The sequence below is a fragment of the Embiotoca jacksoni genome, unplaced genomic scaffold (assembly GCF_022577435.1).
Source record: "Embiotoca jacksoni isolate LCO1_2020_lvr unplaced genomic scaffold, fEmbJac1.0.p SCAF_112, whole genome shotgun sequence".
Taxonomy (NCBI): Eukaryota; Metazoa; Chordata; class Actinopteri; family Embiotocidae; genus Embiotoca; species Embiotoca jacksoni.
The window spans coordinates 56649-75057 of record NW_027185244.1 but is presented as its reverse complement, the minus strand read 5'-3'; the positions used below and the strand labels follow the sequence as shown (position 1 = coordinate 75057).

The 18409-nt window shown below is 46.5% G+C and overlaps 3 protein-coding genes across 3 annotated transcripts; 1 reads left to right on the top strand and 2 right to left on the bottom strand.

Moving 5' to 3' along the window:
- Nucleotides 1-318: 318 nt before the first annotated feature.
- gpsm1a (G protein signaling modulator 1a) lies at nucleotides 319-4136 on the bottom strand. The gene is made up of 4 exons (XM_069143670.1): nucleotides 3859-4136; nucleotides 2712-3175; nucleotides 1706-1888; nucleotides 319-1571 (listed from the first exon to the last, which is right to left on the bottom strand). Exons 2-4 carry the CDS (start codon nucleotides 2856-2858, stop codon nucleotides 1374-1376), a joined length of 528 nt encoding a protein of 175 aa, XP_068999771.1. The 5' UTR covers nucleotides 2859-3175; nucleotides 3859-4136; the 3' UTR covers nucleotides 319-1373.
- A 6097-nt stretch (nucleotides 4137-10233) lies between these two features.
- On the top strand, nucleotides 10234-14120 carry LOC138194707 (transcription termination factor 1-like). Its single transcript, XM_069143641.1, has 11 exons — nucleotides 10234-10346; nucleotides 10970-11413; nucleotides 11569-11693; nucleotides 11816-12001; nucleotides 12189-12267; nucleotides 12344-12468; nucleotides 12549-12738; nucleotides 12854-12946; nucleotides 13037-13102; nucleotides 13183-13268; nucleotides 13361-14120. Exons 1-11 carry the CDS (start codon nucleotides 10249-10251, stop codon nucleotides 13564-13566), a joined length of 1698 nt encoding a protein of 565 aa, XP_068999742.1. The 5' UTR covers nucleotides 10234-10248; the 3' UTR covers nucleotides 13567-14120.
- A 98-nt stretch (nucleotides 14121-14218) lies between these two features.
- endog (endonuclease G) lies at nucleotides 14219-18304 on the bottom strand. Its single transcript, XM_069143655.1, has 6 exons — nucleotides 17992-18304; nucleotides 17353-17546; nucleotides 15338-15479; nucleotides 14827-14936; nucleotides 14615-14696; nucleotides 14219-14473 (listed from the first exon to the last, which is right to left on the bottom strand). Exons 1-6 carry the CDS (start codon nucleotides 18196-18198, stop codon nucleotides 14276-14278), a joined length of 933 nt encoding a protein of 310 aa, XP_068999756.1. The 5' UTR covers nucleotides 18199-18304; the 3' UTR covers nucleotides 14219-14275.
- Nucleotides 18305-18409: the final 105 nt, after the last annotated feature.

Sequence of the window (18409 nt, the reverse complement as noted above, 5' to 3'; positions counted from 1 at the left end):
TGTTCACTGTTCCAACAGGAATCAGGCTTTTATTTTGAAGGAAGGTAACTTCTTCTTCAGCTAGAGTTCCTCAGGTTCTTAAAGAACTTTCAGGGTTCTTCAGTTCAAACTAATGTGTTCTAAATTATCTGAAATCCTGTCTGATGTAGTTTTGGTTGTTATCTTTTACCTGCTAACACCCGCTCTCACCCGTTCTCACCCGTTCTTACCCGTTCTCACCCGTTCTCACCTGTTCAAACATGTAAACAAACCTGTGAACAGGTGTAGAAACAGTAGCAGAGAAGACTGGCAGCAGCAGGTATGTAACTCTGCAGCATCTTTTTAATTCTCCATCTGTCAGAAATTTATTTCACGTTTGTAAATGTCTCAACACTGAACTTTGTAATTCATAACCTGAACCGTCAGACTCGACCCGATCACATCGATCATCAGGATCAATCAGGATGATCTAATCAGATCAGAGAACTTTTAGAAGTTCTGATGAACCTTTTCATGTTTAAGATTTGGGATTAAAATTATTTTAATTTGTTCACAAAGTACAATGTTTGTTTGTTGATTTCTTAAAGAAGCTGAAATAAACAACATGTTTACCCTCAGGTTTTTAAATCAATCAGTTGATATTGTTTGATCACCTGACTGATTATATTTATTCGTCTGGTTGCTAATGTTAGCATGCTAACCCCTTTAAATGTTTCTTTCAGAATCGATGAGGTCACTGAGCTGAGAAATCAAACTTGTGAGCCAGTTAAACTTTGGTCAACCTTTGACCTTGAGCTTCCCATTGTTTTGAGGAAATGTGAAACAAAAGCAGTGACGAGTGTTTGTTAGAGAAACTTAAACATTTTCGACAATTAATAAAGAAACATTGATTCAAACACTGAGTTACAGAGAGGGAGCTCCAACCAGAACCAGAATAGGTCCAGGTGCAGGTCCATCTCCACAACCAGTTCCAGGTTCATGTCCAGAACCAGGTCTATATCCAACACCAGATCCAGGTCCCGGGTTGGGCCCGGTCTATTTTAAGTCTTATTGTTCTATTGAAGTCCAGAGATGACAGGGGTAGCGTTTCTAATCCCGCCTTCTTTGATAGTCAAAATCATCATTACTGAAAACTTAACACATCAACATGTTTACTGAATTCCCCAAACAAGGCGGGAAAATCGAAATATTACTCAGTATGAAGTTAAAAAAGGGGGAACCCTCGATGTGGCTGAAGCAGGATGTTACATAGATCTCAGTTTCCTGTCAGAGTCCAGACCAGTCTAGGTTCTGGTTTCAGTCTAAATCCTCCTGACAACATACAGGTCCAGAGTCATGACTCTGAACTCTGTTACTGTGGTGCTCTGAAGACCACTTCCAGGCGCTGCTCTTCATCAATGATGATGATAATGATGGGGGGAGGAGCCGGCAGCATGCTCATCCTCCAAGTGTCTCAACAGCAGCGAGGCTCTCTGCTCGTCCATCCTCCGGGACTGGACCCTCTGGACCAGATGGAGGAAATCCTCTTGACCCTCAGGAGCCACATCATCCAGGTCTGGAAGGGGGCACCTCTGATCCTCCATCCTGTCAGACTGCAGAAAGATAGACAGGGTGAGAGACAGACAGGAAACAGGAAGTGACAGCTACAGTCCCTCATCACAATGGGACATAAAGGTCGGTCCAGATGTTCTGGAGGTCGGAGATGATCCGCTTCAGGAGTGCGTACCTGGTAGTGGATGAGCATGTAGTAGAAGTCCAGCCCGGGAAAAGGGTTCTGGTCCGGACTGCAGGTCCCACACAGGGCAGCAGGTCCTGGGTCCGGCAGCAAGCTGAGGGAGGCTCTCTGTTCCTCCAGTCTCTGACACTGGACCTCCAGAACCAGGTCCAGCAGGGCTTCGGGCTCCTCCAGCTACAAGCACAACACAGAGAGGGGGGACATCAGCAGCTGGGAGACACGGGTCAGAACCACAGACAAAAGTAAAGACAGAACCACAGACACAACCACAGACACAACCACAGACAGAACCACAGACAGAACCAGAAACAAAACCAGATACAGAACCAGATACAGAAAACGAACCAGAAACAGAACCACAGACAGAACCACAACCAGAACTAAAGACAGAACCATACAGAACCAATGACAGAAACACAGACAGAACTAGAAACAGAACCAGATACAGAACTAAAGACAGAACCTGAGACAGAACCACAGACAGAAACAGAAACAGAAACGGAAACAGAAAAAAATAGAGAAATACAGACAGAAACAGAAACAGAACTAAAAACAGAACCACAGACAGAACCAGAGACAGAACCAGACACAGAACCAGATACAGAAACAGAAACAGATACAGAACTAAAGACAGAACCACAGACAGAACCAAAGACAGAACCAGAGACAGAAACAGAACCACAGACAGAACCACAGACAGAAACAGAAACAGAAACAGAATCACAGACAGAACACCAGACAAAACCACAGACAGAACCACAGACAGAAACAGAAACAGAAACGGAAACAGAAAAAAATAGAGAAATACAGACAGAAACAGAAACAGAACTAAAAACAGAACCACAGACAGAACCAAAGACAGAACCAGAGACAGAAACAGAACCACAGACAGAACCACAGACAGAAACAGAAACAGAAACAGAATCACAGACAGAACACCAGACAAAACCACAGACAGAACCACAGACAGAACCAGAAGCAGAACTAAAGACGATACCGAGTCCACGCGGTGTCCCGGTACCGAGACCACGCGGTGTTCCGGTATCGAGTCCACGCGGCCATTCTGATGAGGAGTCGGAGAACTTTTGGGCCCAGTCCCCCCCCCCATCTCCCCTGGTAAATCTGAGGCCTCCGGTTCAGCCATGATGCTGCAGTGAAGGTGTGGGCGGAGCCGATGATTGTGTGGGCGGGGCCAATGGTGGTGCAGGAGGGGCCAGTGGTAGTGTGGGCAGGGCCGAGGGTGGTGTTGTCATCAGGGGGATGAGATGAAGCTGGACTGGTCAAGACAGAAAGTGAGAGAGGTCCTCACCGTAGACACTAACACAAACACAAACAAACAAACACACAAACACTAGTTCTGGTCTGGACTGCAGGTCCCACACAGGGCAGCAGGTCTTGCTCCTCCAGTCTCTGACAATGGACCTCCAGAACCAGGTCAAGTAGGGCTTCGGGCTCCTCCAGCTACAAGCACAACACAGAGAGGGGGGACATCAGCAGCTGGGAGACACGGGTCAGAACCACAGACAGAACTAAAGACAGAACCACAGACAGAACCACAGACAGAAACAGAAACAGAACCAGATACAGAACTAAAGACAGAACCAGAGACAGAACCTTAGACAGAACCACAGACAGAAAAAGAAACAGAACCAGAGGGCGGAGCTCAATGTTTGTTTCTGAGTTTGAAACCAGGTGAGGTCATTTATTTCCAAAGTCAAGACAAGCCGGGTTCCCCTGGACCAGGTGAGACCTGTGATCAGGGGAACCTGGTCCACACGTCTTCCTGAACCCTGATGAATGGGGTGGATCTGACAGAGGACACGTAGGAGGACACGTAGGAGGACACGTAGGAGGACACGTAGGACGACGTGTAGGACGACACGTAGGAGGACACGTAGGAGGACACGTATGAGGACACGTAGGAGTACACGTGAGGTCCACATGTCCCCGTGTTTTCTGTCTGCAGCAGGACGGATCAGGTCCAGACAGACCAGACTGAACCGGTCCGTTAAACAGAAGTAGGTCACAAACACAAAGACTCCCCTGAATAAAGTGTCTCTGCAACGCCGCCCGCTGGATGCAGAACGAACTGCACTCTAACATTCAGACACAAAGATTCAGAATAAAAACATTCAAGTTCTTACACTTTAAACTGCAACTGATCGAAGAAGCGAACCTCCACAGAACCACAGAGAAACCGAGTTCTTCCGAGTTCTTCTGAGTTCCTCCGAGTTCCTCTGAGTTCCTCCGAGTTCTCCCGACTTCTGCTGCTGTTTTTAAAAACTAAGTCTTCCTCCTCCACTGAGTGGAATCTGTCTGCCGACCGCCTGAAACTCACACTCTCACACACACACACACACACACACACACACACACACACACACACACACACACACACACACACACACACACACTCACACACACTCACACTCACACTCTGACACAATGCAATGAAAGAGAGAAAGAAGGCCCCTCTGCCCGGGCTTACATCATGGTTTCTATGGAAACCAGAGAAAATTTCAAATTCCCCCACACCCCAACCCTTCCAGCACAAACACACACACATACACACATATATTTATTCTGAGGTGTGGTGTTTTTTTCTTGTTCAATGGCGATGCAGCAGCATGTGATGTCATGATGGAGTGTCCCATTGAATCTTTTATAACATTTCAGCCCTCACGAACACTGAAGCATACGGCTGTGACATCAGTCAGTTCGGGTTTCGGGTTTCGGGTTCAAGATTAGGGTTCAGGTTCAGGTTCAGGGTTCAGGGTTTTGAACGACATGTTATGGGATGACTTTTGGGTCACTTTTTAGCCATCACGGCCACACCGATCGACGAAAATGTATCATTTTGATAACTTTTATTACAAACGTGTTAAGAGTGCAACAGACTCAATTTCAAGTCGGTCCGACAAAATCTGTAGTAGTAGTTCATTAAAGTACAACATGAGGGAATCGCCAAAAATGGCGACTAAATTCAAAATGGCGGACTTCCTGTTGAGTTGACGTAATGGTGCATTGGAACTTTTTTGTACATCTCGGTGTGATACACATGTCCACCGAATTTCGTACATGTAGGTAAATGTAGCAGCTGGGGCATCTGTGTAAGGGGCCCTAGCGAGCCGTTTGGCCACGCCCACTCGCAAAACACATATCAAATGTATCGTCTCACCACGCCGGATATATGTGCCAAGTTTCATGAGCTTCCAAGCATCCTTTGACCTGTTGGACTTGGGCTCCTGCTGGTACAAAGCCAACATGTGTCAGCCCCCAGTCCTGCGTGTTCTTTAATGAGGCAATAGGAGAATATGTCAGGCTTCAAGATATTTATTTAACAGCAACAGAACAATCAGTTTACAGAGCTCTGGGTCCAGACTATGTTTCCCTGACCGCAACAGAGTATGTGTCAGTTCATGAAGTCTGATCTCCTGACTTTCCCTGACCCAGTCTTCTTATAGTCCAGACACCAAAAAGTCATGTGTATTGATGTGTCCTTTGTTGGTTGGTCGAGGTGGTGGTTGTCTTCCTTCACACCCTGGAGTCCTCCAGACAGCCGTCTGTTCCTGTTTATGACTCAAAGAACAACAGTATGTGACCCCACAGGTTGCCGACCCCCTCCTGTGACCTTTTGGTTTGGCACAGTACTTTCACTCTCATTCACAACCACAGCCTTTCGTCTACCCCTTAGGATTAATAGTTGATAATACAACCTATATATAATTAATATGATATGGCATACATATATGTTGTATTATTGTAAACATAACCTAGCACAGAATCGCACAAGCATCAACTTCCTGTGTCACGGTGAAACATCAGACTTTGCCGCATCACCAAGGCGACGCCCTTTCGTCAAATGATTTTCTAAATATATCAACTACATGTTTACGCTATTCTGATCCCGACTTTACGTTCATGTGATCAACCCGCTCGACGTAGCATGTGAAAGTATGAAAAATGTCATTTCCAGTTGCCATAGTTGCTATGACAATGAGTGAATATTACCCCACAGGGGTCATCAGGGCGGGGCTGTTATCATACCTGTGATGTTTGGAGAAGGTCGGTCCATGTACATAAGATTTAAAGTAACTTGTAGTTTCATCAAGTGGCGATCGAGCCCAATTACTTCTTACTGAGGCAACTGCTCTAACCACTGCCCCACTATGTCATACTACATACAGCATGTTGTCCGAAATATAAAAAATAAGTCATACCATAGGATTAAAATGTATTAATGGGATTTCTATTTCGTATTTGTATTGTTGTTGACCTTTAGTTTGGGTTAGGGTGTACTGCATGTACAACGTGACCCCGAAACCTGAAACTGTGAGCACTCTGTGAACCATTTGGCTAACCCTTACAGGGACTCGCCATAGGGGGACTTAACCCCAGTGAACCATGTGGCATAACCTTACAGGGATTTGCCTTAAAGGGACGCACACCCGTGGACCACAACCTTACAGCAGGGGTGCCCAAACTTTTTGGCTCAGGGGCCACATTGACGTAAAAAAATTGTCATACGGGCCAGCATGAATTTTACATGCTACCGACGGGGAATGCGTTTTTGTATTTCCTTTTATTTTGCTTTGTTTTACTATGCTGTCTGCTGCTAGATAGATCTGATAACTGCCTGACCTGGATAAATGAAGATTATAATAAAAATAAATTGAATGCAAGTAAAGTATTCTAAGAAATATGACTCAAACTCAAACCTTTATTCACCAGAATCAACAAATAACATGTTTGCATTAATGCGAAGGGTGATCCTGAGATCTCGACTGCAGTAAATGGGGCAGGTCTGGCTCAAAAACGATGGTTTTAATGCGCAAGATGTCACGCAGGTGGGAGTCACTGAGTCTTGTCCTCACACGGTTCTTATTCATGTTCATAACTGAGAATGTCTTCTCGCACAAGTATGTCGAGCCAAACAAGCTCAACATTTTCTGAGCAAATGTTCGAATCTCTTGAAACCTGTCTTTATCCAGCTGCTGGTAAAAGTTGACAAGAGGGAGTTGTTGGTGCCGGCCGCGACACTCCGTGGCACACTGCAGCTCAATGAGCTCCAGCTGCAGGTGGGCTGGAACGTCACCGGGATCCACGGAAAAAGGAGGAAAAAAGTGTGATCTCCTTTTCAATAGTTGCAAAATCACTGAAATGCTGTTGAAACTCCTCAGCCAGAGATGAGATGTTTGCGGCATACCTCCTCATTTGCGCACTGATATTGTGCGCTGGAAAATGGGTCATTATCGCTTGCAGAGATTGGAAATGTGTGGTATTGGGCTGCGTTTGTGACAGGTGGCTTTGGAAAAGTAGCAGCTTGGTCCGAAAGGCTTTGATATGTGAATACAGTTGGCTTATCGTTGCATTTTGCCGCTGAAGGCTCGTGTTCAAGGCGTTCAGATGTCGGGTTATGTCAACTAAAAATCCGAAATCAGCCAGCCAAACAGGATCGGTTAGTTCTGGCATCGGTTGTCCCTTTTTTCCAAGAATTGTCCAATTTCCTCTTTAAGAGAGTAGAAACGCTGCAGTGCAGACCCCCGACTGAGCCGTCTTACATCAGTGTGATACACAACATCTCCGTATTCAGCGTGGATGTCCAGTAGAAATTGTTGAAACTGGCGGTGGCACAGGGCTTTGGATCGCGAGAGTTCGGCCACAACTTTACTGCCATCCTGTAGTGAAATATAAAATTACTTTTTTTACGCGTGTATTTTAGACTGTGGACAACAGTACTGGGGGGCCACATATTATTGATTTTATGACAGAGGCTTCGGGCCAGTGGAAATATGAACGCGGGCCACATTTGGCCCGGGGGCCGGACTTTGGGCATGTCTGCCTTACAGGGACTCTTTCCCCTTGAACCATGTGTGATAGACCCCCTTGAAAACATGTATATCTACTATCCAAAGAATGTCTCCTGCCACTTTGGTCACATTTGAATGAATATTTGTGGACGGTGGAGTTATAGGTTGCAATGAGCCAAAGATTTGTCATAATGCTGTGTAACTCTTGGGAAGATTGGTGGTGTAGTGGTTAGTGCTGTTGCCTCTATGTTGGGAGGCCTGGGGTTCAAATACCCCTTTTGTCATAACTTTAAACACAAAAGTCATACGACAGCAAAAAGTGTCCCAAAAGACTTTTCATTTTTGGATCACTTTATGGCCGCCACGCTACAGGCACACCGATCGACAAAAACTAATTCTTTTGATAACTTGTATTTGTTAAGAGTGCACGGACTAAATTTCAAGTCCGTCTGACAAAATCTGTTGGAGTTTGTTAAAGTACAACATGTGTGAATCGCCAAAAATGGCAACTAAATTCAAAATGGTGGACTTCCTGTCGAGTTGACGTAATGGTGCATTGGAACATTTTTGTGCATCGAGGTGTGATACACGTGTCCACCGGATTTCGTGCATGTAGGTAAATGTGGCCGCTGGGGGATCTCTTTAGGGGGCGCTAGCGAGCCATTAAGGCCATGCCCACTCGTGACTCCTCTAAAATGCGAAATTTTTTGCCAGGAGAGATGTGTGTAGCAACTTTCATGAGTTTTTTGAATATGATAAAATCGCCAAAAATGCAGTTCTTTGCGGAGAAAAATAAGGAACGAAAATAATAATCGCTTGAATAACATTAGGACTTTAGCTAGTGATGTTACGAGATGTGCCGACGCTTCGAAGCTGTGTCGAGTAATGGAGGGGGCGTTTCCTCGAAGCTGTGTCGAGTAACGGAGGGGGCGTGTCCTCGAAGCGCGTGTCGAGGCTTGCTTCATTTAGGGGAGGAGCCAAAAATGATGACGTCCGAAGCCTTGCTGCCCGGCTGTACCACCTGACTGCTTCGGGAAGTGGTTCAGATTTTGCCGGGAGGTTTGACGGCAATATAAACCCCTCAAGCTCCATTCAAAATGTGGGTTGTTGGTGGAGAGTTGAGGTCAGTTGAGAGTTTGGATAGTTTGGAGAGTTTAGAGAGAGAGAGAGAGAGAGAGATAGTTTGGAGATGTAGGAGAGTGAGGAGAGAAGGAGGTGATAAGATGGAGCCAGCTAGGAAGAGGATGATTTCCCCTGTGTGGGAACACTTTGATTTAATAACTCCTAATAAGGTAAGCTAAATCTAACTCTATTTCAGACACATTAGGTTTGCTTATCAAGAACTGTATTTTTCAGTTTCTTATTTTATTCAAAGGTGAGGTGTTTATTGTGCTCCAAGGAGTTGGGGTACAATAACAACACCTCATCCATGCTGAGGCGTTACCGTGCCTTGCATGAGAATAAGGAGGAAACTGGAGCTTCACCCAGCCAAGGTAAGTCATTACAATATTACAAATGCACCATTACAATTTTTCCCTGTTCACTTTTGTTTATTGTTCAAATAAAGACAGGTAACAGACACTGTATTTATTCTCTTTTAACCAGCCACCAGAAAACCAGAGCTGGATGAAGCCCTCGTCTCCATGATAGTGAAGGACACACAGCCCTTCAGTATTGTGGATGATGTTGGATTCAGGGCATTTGTGTCCAAACTGGATCCTAATTATGTTCTCCCTACAAGGCAGGTATGTATGGGTGCATGCATGAAACAAATGAGTACTTTATTGTGTCTCACAGTTCAGCACTATATATTTTTTCCTTTAGGCTCTGAAGGCCATGGTGGAGGCCAAGTATGAGTCAGCTAAGGAGAAGGAGAAGGCTAAAGTGGAAAAGGTGGCTGCTGTTAGCCTTACTTCTGACATGTGGACATCCACAAAACCAAAAACTGTTGAGAAAATGTTATTTCTGAATAAAAATGAATAAAATGTCCCCTGTCCTGTACATCATTGTCCAAGTTACACAAGCATATTCAGTCCCCTCTTCCTAGTTCCACAAGCACTTCCACTGTCCTCTGCCTGCTTAAGCTCATGACATTTTCCTAAAGTGACAGAAAAACATTATTACACAACCTGCCATATCATATGATACGACCATTTTGGGAAAATTTACACACACAGAATACATTCAAAAAATATTTTATTATGCACATATGTGATAATTTATGTACAGAAATTATTTGGTCATACATTTTTGTAATTCATAGTCATTCCCAACAGCCATAACAGACACAAGCATTCAATGCATCACATGTGGTTCAGATACAGCTGCCTGTCATTATACACTTGGCCAGTAGGTGGTTTCGTGTTCACGTGAAGCTTCGAGTAATGAACCGTTTCTCGAACCAATTGGCTGAAGTGGTTCGATGCCTCATGAGGCTTCATCTCACCATCACTAGCTTTAGCACTATCGGTGCTCGCGCCCTAATAAACACCAACAGGAATGTGAGTGCTGAGAATACCAAAATCTGCAGACCACATCATCTGTTACCGGTAGAAATTCACAGGGCTTGAAGAGGAACTCAATCTAAAGATGATTAGCGTCGGGGAGGTGTTACAATGTTACACTACCCCAAAGAAACAGGATGCAGCAAAAGAATTTAGTTCTGTAAGTGGATCGGTAACTACACTCCTATACAGTAGGTGGCGGTAATGCGTCTTTCGCTGGATGCCATCCGCCATAAAACGCAAAAGAGAAGAATCGCCCAGCAGACCGGAAGTAAACAAGCAGCGTGCAGCTCGGCCCCGCGTGCATCAGCAGAGCCGGTGAGTCGGTATTGATCACTTTAACCAGGTTATTGACGTGACTGTGGGTTTGTGTCCGCTCCAGGCTGCTCTTAGCTCACATTATCGATTACTCTGATCAGTTTCACTCTGAACTCAGACCAGGTCTCAGGTCCGGTCCGGGACCCGCCGAGTCCGTCTGGACAAAGGTTCAGTTTGTAGAGACCGGAAGCGCGTTCGTTTCCTCGGAGACTGCGGAACAGCAAGGCTGGAAACTGCGTCTGCTGATCGATAAACCGCTTTTTGTTTGAAAGCTTTGGATCGAAACAAAGATGGCGGCCGCGGGGTCCCCAGAACAGTTCAATCAGCTGCGTTCAGGTCAAAGGTCACACGGACCTGTTGCAGAACAGCACGAGGACCAAACATCAGGGACAGCACGAGCTCAGCTGTTTCCTGTCAGCAGTCTGTGAAACATGAAAGTGTCCCTCACACGACGTTTGACCTTCAAAATAAAAGCCGAGAAATCACTTGAAAATAGCCTCAGTTGGCCCTGAACGCACCACAGTGATGAAATAGCTGAGGGTGGATCGATGAGGTCAGAGGGTTCCTGAACGCACCACAGTGATGGACCTCCAGAATCTGACTGTTTGTTTCTTCTGTTGCAGCTTCAACAACAACAAACTGATCTGCAGCATCAAGGCTTCTCCTCTTCCTCCTCCTCCTCCTCCTCCCATCATGAGTCCTCCTGCAGAGTCTCCCTCCCCCCAGAAGAAGAGGAAAAGGTCAGAGTGTCGGGAGGAAGCTCTGGCTCCTGTTGACATCGACACTCCTGAGAGGAAAGAGAAGAAGAAGAAGAAGAAGAAGAAGAAGAGGAGAGAGGAGGAAGAGGAGGTCAGCCTTCCTCCTCCTGCTGATGGACAAACAGAGGAGGAAGTAAATAAGAAACAGGTTGCCATAGAAACCAGTGAGACAGAAAAGAAGAAGAAAAAGAAAGACAGGAGTGTGGCGGAAGTGATGTCACAGAAAGGAGAGAAGAAGATGAAGAAGAAGAAGATGATCAGAGACAGAAAGAAGAAACGGATTGAAATCACAACGGCCGTCACACAGGAGTGAGTTCTGCTCGTTATTCTGTTATTTCAACGAAAACTCGTAATGTAACAAAAGTGAACTCATTATGTAACAAGAAAACTCGTAACACAGGAAGGAAAAGCGATAGCTGTAACCTCAATGCACCTGTCAATCACGTGTCCCTCCATGTTGTCAGGGTGGACCAGACGTCTCTGGAGGAGCTGCAGCAGTTCATTCCAAACGTCAACAAACGATCAGCTAAACAGATCAAGTCGCTGCTGAGAAACGATCTGCAGCGCTTCAAGGACTTCAGAGACAGAGGTACAAGTACACACACCGAGTACAAGTACTGCAAACACCGAGTACAAGTACACACACAGACCGAGGTACAAGTACTGCGCACACTGAGGTACAAGTACTGCAAACATGTCTTCCTCCTCCAGGTGTGTCTCTGCGTTGGGGGCGGTGCACTGCGCAGGAGAATCAGCAAATCAGAACCAACGTCACAGACTTCCTGGCTCTGACCGGCATCGGCTCGGCCAATCAGCTTCTGTTTCCTCAGAGGTTCAAAGAGCAGGAGGCGGAGATCAAGAAGATTAAAGTACAACATCACTTCCTGCATAGGATCGGTACGTAAACACAATGACATCATCACATGGGGTCTGTGAGCCAATAGGAGGAGAGCGAAGGTCTGTGAGCCAATGGGAGGAGAGGAACGTCTCTGTTGTGAAGTTAACCTTCATTGTGTCAGCTGTCGCCAGGAGTTTCACTCTTTGACTCACCTGTCTGTCTCTCCGTCTGTCTGTCTGTCTGCAGCTGAGGGCGTCCCCCGTCCGTGTCTTCAAATTTACATCAGAGCGAAGAAGATGTTTGATGAAAGGAACTACATGGGAAGGTCAGAGGTCAACCAGTGTGTTCCTGTGTTTGTGTTCTCCATGTGGAACCTTTCTGATGAGGGTGTGTTCCTTCAGGTTCTCAGAGGACGAGCTTCATTCTCTGGTGAAGTTTCATCATCTCCACGGTAACGACTGGAAGACCATCGCCCAGAAGATGGACCGCAGCATCTATGCCCTGCAGAAACGCTTCGCCGGCCTCGGTAGGCACGACCTCTGACCCCCCCACCCCCCTGACCTGACCTTTTTACCCCTTGGTAACCTGTGAGTTTGCTCCTGCCAGCCTCAGGTCGTGGTGCCTGGAATCCAGATGAAGAGTCCAGGTTGAAGCAGGCTCTCCGGGTCCACCTGGAGACGCTGGTCCAGAGTCCCGGTTCCGGTCTAAGCCTTGGCCAGCTGTGTAAGAACCTGCCCTGGACGTACATCAGTCAGCAGGTGGAGACCCGGTCCTGGATTCAGTGTCGACTCAAGTGGTCAGTACCCCGCCGGCTCCGGTAGTGTTCCGGTAACGAGACCGGTCCGATCTGGCTCAGGATCGTGTGGACCTGTGTCATGTCTCCATCTGTTCACGTGTTCTCTGTGGTTCAGGTTCGAAGTCCTGCAGCCAAAACTCTCCTCAGAAGGAAGCATGTTCAGCCGCCGGGCCGCCGGCCTGCACGCCAAGATCCGCCTCATCAACACGTGAGATCACATGACACACGGGACATCGCGTGACATGAGATCAATACGACTGACAGCAGCTGTGTGTGTGTGTGTGTGTGTGTCTCTCAGGTTGTACCAGATGCGTGTTGATGATGTAGCAGATGTGGATTGGGACGAGGTGGCTCAGACAGTGGGGTAAGGTCAAAGGTCAAACAGTTCCCAGGCCAAAGGTCAAACAGTTCCCAGGTTCTAACAGTGGTTCTGTTCTGTTTCAGTAAAGTGACGTCTGTTTATGTCCAGAAGACTTTCCGACGACTCTTTGTGTCCCGAGTCCCCAACTGGACCCGTCTCTCATGCGGAGGTGAGTCTCTCTGGACCAATCAGCTATGTCCAGGTCTCTGTGGACCGGGTCTCTGTGGACCGGGTCTCAGGCGTCCATTTTGTCGTCCTCAGAGATCGTGGACTTTCTGCAGGAGCGAGTTGTTCCGGTACTCCAGGAGATGATGAGGAGGAGGCGGATGAAGGAGACGCAGCAGCAGCAGCAGCAGGAGGGCCAGGATCAGGACCAGGACCAGGACCAGGACGGGTACCAGCTGTCTGACATCTTCGGCTCTGAGGAGGAGGAGGAGGAGGAGGAGGAGGCGTTGGACCACAGCTGACCTCCAGCCAATCAGAGGCAGCTGCGGCAGACTTTATGGAAGCTTGGTGCTCGATCGGATCAGCTGGAAGGACAGGTGTGTTAAACTGTGCTGTAATTGGATGTTTCACGGATCTCTAACCCCGCCCACAACACAGCAACCAATCACAGGCAGACGTCCCTCCCACTGATCCAATATAGTACCAGGCACTAAGAGAAACGACAGGCTCTGCCCTCTTCTGTGATTGGCTGTCAGTGGACTGAACGGCATTCATGTCTTTAAAGCTGGACAGGAAGTGGATTACCGGGGGCTTTTATTTTGAAGGTCCTGGTGTATTGATTACCAGGTTGATGTTACTGTTTGAAGTTTTTTACGTTTGAATGAAAAAAATTTAAATCATCTGGGAGCTGCACTGATTAATAATATTGATTTGCAGCTGCAGTCATAAACTGATCAATAAAAAGTTCTCAGTCATCTAACATTGTTGTGGAGGTAATCAATATCTAATAATCACGTCTATCAGTAGTTAAAGTTCAAACTGATCAATCAGACTCCTCCTCAGTTGGGAACTGGATTCTAAAGGAACATGAATGGATTGTCCGTAGGGTCTTAAAGTTCCTATCAATCGTTCAGATTGATTAATGTTGTGATTGATTAACCAGAGACAGATTATTGATCAACATTTATTGGGTGAGGGACTCAGCAGCAGGGGATTGTGGGTAATGCGGTGCTATCTGTTAGTGATGGCCTGCAGGCTGCTCGTCCTCTTCATGATGTTTGGGACGAACAGGAGGCCTGACGCCCGCTCCACCGTTTCTATGGCAACCAGGAAACGCTCCAGAGGAATCTTCTCATCGATTGGTTCGTTTGGTAAAACGTAGGAGCGGAGCTCCACCCCCCTACCGTCTGCCTGCTCCAGGATCAACACCTGAGGAGAAAGACTCCATCATCACCATCATCATCATCATCATCATCACCACCATCTTCATCACATCATCATCTTCATCATCACCATCATCAGCTGAAAGAAAGGTGTCAGCGATGACATCATCAGACAGGTGAGCCTCACCTTAAAGAAGTGTGTTGGCACGGCGACATGGTTTCTTCCAATCACCTGATACCGAACATAGAGTTTCCCATCAGCCTCCTGCCTGCAACACACACACACACACACACACACACACACACACACACACACACACACACACACACACACACGATGACATCATCCTGTCGCCCAGCCCTCGGCCACCACAGAAGAAGCAGAGGAGGAGGAGTTACCTGGGCAGGTAGAGCGGGCCGGTGCACACGTAGACGTTGTGGTGGCGTTTGGTCAGCGAGCGGCAGAACTTCTCCAGGTGATTCCAGGTGTTCTGGTTCAGGTGAGGGTTCTGGACACAAACAACATTCAACTGGAACCTGGATTCAAGGAACAGTCAGCGGTGCTAAACACTGACACTGCGACTCAAGCTCCCCCCAAACCCCCTCCCTCTCTCTCTTCAGACAGCAGCAAATTTTCATGACGACAGACGCCATGTGACTCGTGTGTTGAACATCCGTAAACACCCGAGTCCAACAGATCCAGACGATCTGAGATCATCTGGACTTCAACACTGAGCTCCACAGATCTTCTCTGATCGGTGATGTCATTTTTCAGAGAGATCTGATTGGTCCGTAGGTGGTACTTTCTTGTGTTTTGATCTGACATCTAGAACTGAACCAGGTTCAGTTAGCACCATCAGTTACCATGGTGATGGAGGTTAGTCTGTCTGGTCTCTCTCCGTCCGTTTACCTGCGGAGCCACGTTGCTCAGGTAAAACGTGTCCTCCATCGCCTTCTGACTCCACTTGTGATTGGCTGCTGCAGCCAGGTGACCTCTGTCAAAGCCACTTCCCCTGTAGTCAGCGCTGGTCGATCTGTGGAAAACATGGACGCTGCCCACAAAACAAACAAGAGCAAACACAAATACAAAAAACACAAAAATAAACAAAAACATTTACTGCTGATAAACATCTTTGAAACATTTAAATACCCTGTCTTCCTGTTTATCATTTTGAATTTCATGGCAGCAACATGTCTATCAAATCTTGGGACAAGGTCCACAAAAGACTGGAAAGGTTGTGTAAAAATAAAAAAATAAACACCTGGTGGAACAGCTGACAACTAATTATGTTACCATGGCAACAGATCAGTAACATGATTGGATATAAAAAGATGATGTCAGAGAGGCGGAGTCTCTCAGCAGTGAAGATGGGGAGAGGTTCACCACTCTGAAAGACTGTGTTAGAAAATAGTGCAACAATTTAAGAATAATGTTCCTCAACGTAAAACTACAAAGAATTAGTGGATTTCATCGTCTACGGTTCATAATATCATTAAAAGATTCAGAGAATCTGGAGAAATCTCTGAACACAAGGAACAAGGCTGGAAACCAATATTGGATGGTGGTGATCTTCGGGCCCTCAGGCAGCACTGCATTAAAAACACACTATTCTGGAGTGGAAATCACTGCATGGGCTCAGGAACACTTGTGAAAACCATCGTCTGTGAACACAGTTCATCGCTGCGTCCACAAATGATGTTAAAACTCTCCAAAGAAGAAACCAGATAGAAACATGATCCAGAAACACCGCCGCCTTCTCTGGACCGAGATCATTGAAGATGGACTGAGGTGAAGTGGACAACTGTCCTGAGGTCTGATGGATCACAATCTGAGATTCTGTTTGGAAATCATGGACGCTGCATCCTCCAGGTTAAAGAGGAGAGGGACCATCCAGCTTGTTATCAGCTCAGTTCTAAAGCCAGCATCTGTGATGGTACAGGATGCATTAGTGCACATGGCATGGGTAGCTTGAACATCTGGAAGGAAGCATTAATGCTGAATGATATATTCAGGTTTTGGAGCAACATATGCTGCCATCCAGACAACGTCTCTTTCAGGGAAGGTCTTGTTTATTTCAGCAGAACAACGTCCAACCACATTCTGCACGTATTCCAACAGCATGGTTCTCTAGTAGAAGAGTCCGCTGATAAACTGGCCTCCAGCAGTCCAGACCTGTCAATCATTGAAAACAGCTGAAGCATCAGGACATGAACAATACAACAAAGGAGACCCTGAACTGTTGAGCAGCTGAAATCCTCAGAATGGGACCACATTTCACTTTCAAAACTCCAAAAACTGGTCTCCTCAGTTCCCCAATGTTTCCAGAGTGTTGTTAAAAGAAGAGGTGATGCAGCTCAGTGGTGAACATGATCCTGGAACAACTTAGAGAGACGTGTTGCTGCATCAGATTCAAAATGAGAAGATATCTTTATAAAACAATAAAACATCTCAGTTTGTTGTCTTTGATCTGTTTTATATTAAATATAAGTTTATGTTTATAATTAATCATCACTGTTTTTATTTACATTTTACACAGCATCACAACTGTTTAGGAAACAGGGTTTTATCTATCTTGTTATTTATCTACCTGTCTTCCTGTTTATTTGTTTATCTACCCGTCTTCCCATTTGTTTATCTTCCAGTCTTCCTGTTTATCTGCCTGTCTTCCTGTTTGTTTATCTACCCGTCTTCCTGTTTATCTGCCTGTCTTCCTGTTTGTTTATCTGCCTGTCTTCCTGTTTATCTGCCTGTCTTCCTGTTTATCTGCCTGTCTTCCTATTCATCCGTTTATCTACCCGTCTTCCTGTTTATCTGCCTGTCTTCCTGTTTATCTGCCTGTCTTCCTGTTTATCCGTTTATCTACCCGTCTTCCTGTTTATCTGTTTATCTACCCGTCTTCCTGTTTATCTGCCTGTCCGTCTCACCTGTCGTCCTCTTTGAAGTCGCAGTACTTCCTGTCTGAGGGGCCGCTCAGTGAGGCAGGGTTAAGGCTCTCTATTACCCAGGATGCAGTGCGTGTGCGGGGGTCGTAGGAGGTGACGTAGGACTCTCTGGTCTTGATGTGGGCCAATGAGGGGAAGCCGTACTTCATCACTGCTCCGGATCCACCTGGACTCACCTGGACGACATCAGGGACACATCAGAGACCTTCAGACACACTGAACAGGCAGGTGCTGACAAACCAACAAACCAACCAACCAACCAACATGTATAATGTTGTAAAGTTCTGCTGTAAAGACTTTAATGTGTTAAGTGCCATGAAATAACCTGTGTTGTTATTTGGTGCTTTATAAATCAAACAGACAAACAAAACTCCTGAGATGATCCCATCACAGAAACTGGAGGAGATTTTTCTTAGTTAAGAGAAACTACACAGACAACCGTCTGTCTGTCTCTGTGGAGGACAGACAAGACAGAGAGATAGACAGACACTGTGGACACTCAGAGACAAAACACTTTATTTCTTATTGTCTCAAACTGTCAAACAAACCATGAGACATCTGGTCTGACCAGGAATGTAGTGGTCAGTCACATGTCCTCTGATGACGGACGGACACGCTCACCGTAAGCTCGGCGGCGTGGACCGAAGGGACACCCAGGACCATCGGTACCGGAACCACCGGGACTCTGCTCAGCAGACCGGGACTCTCGTCCTTCTCGTCCTCCTCGTCCTCCTCCTCCCGGCCTCTGACGCTCAGCAGGCGGCTCGCTGAAGCTCCGAGTCCCGCTCCGACCAACAAGGTCGCTCCCGTCCGCCACATCCGCTTCATGTTGCTGATCAGCTGGAGACGCGCTCTGATGACGTCACATATATAGCTTAACTGCACAGACTCCGTCTGATGTGATGCTGATTGGAGCTGCAGAGCGGTGTAAACAGTAAACAGTGATGTCAGCGGATGTAAACAGTACATACTCTGTCTCTCTGTCTCTGTCTCGCTGTCAGACTGTTCCACCACCTGTAATGATGCAGCGCTGTATGTT

What these genes read in the sequence shown, in the direction of transcription:
- gpsm1a (XM_069143670.1), bottom strand. Translation starts at nt 2,858, where the DNA reads ATGGCTGAACCGGAGGCCTCAGATTTACCAGGGGAGATGGGGGGGGGG. An exon ending in CGGGACACCGCGTGGACTCG is followed by an intron (nt 1,889 to 2,711) that starts GTATCGTCTTTA and finishes TTGTGCTTGTAG; the next exon opens with CTGGAGGAGCCCGAAGCCCT. An exon ending in ACATGCTCATCCACTACCAG is followed by an intron (nt 1,572 to 1,705) that starts GTACGCACTCCT and finishes ATCTTTCTGCAG; the next exon opens with TCTGACAGGATGGAGGATCA.
- LOC138194707 (XM_069143641.1), top strand. Translation starts at nt 10,249, where the DNA reads ATGCCATCCGCCATAAAACGCAAAAGAGAAGAATCGCCCAGCAGACCG. An exon ending in GAAACGCTTCGCCGGCCTCG is followed by an intron (nt 12,469 to 12,548) that starts GTAGGCACGACC and finishes TGCTCCTGCCAG; the next exon opens with CCTCAGGTCGTGGTGCCTGG. An exon ending in GACCCGTCTCTCATGCGGAG is followed by an intron (nt 13,269 to 13,360) that starts GTGAGTCTCTCT and finishes TGTCGTCCTCAG; the next exon opens with AGATCGTGGACTTTCTGCAG.
- endog (XM_069143655.1), bottom strand. Translation starts at nt 18,198, where the DNA reads ATGAAGCGGATGTGGCGGACGGGAGCGACCTTGTTGGTCGGAGCGGGA. An exon ending in TCCACGCCGCCGAGCTTACG is followed by an intron (nt 17,547 to 17,991) that starts GTGAGCGTGTCC and finishes GATGTCGTCCAG; the next exon opens with GTGAGTCCAGGTGGATCCGG. An exon ending in GGCCCGCTCTACCTGCCCAG is followed by an intron (nt 14,697 to 14,826) that starts GTAACTCCTCCT and finishes TGTGTGTTGCAG; the next exon opens with GCAGGAGGCTGATGGGAAAC.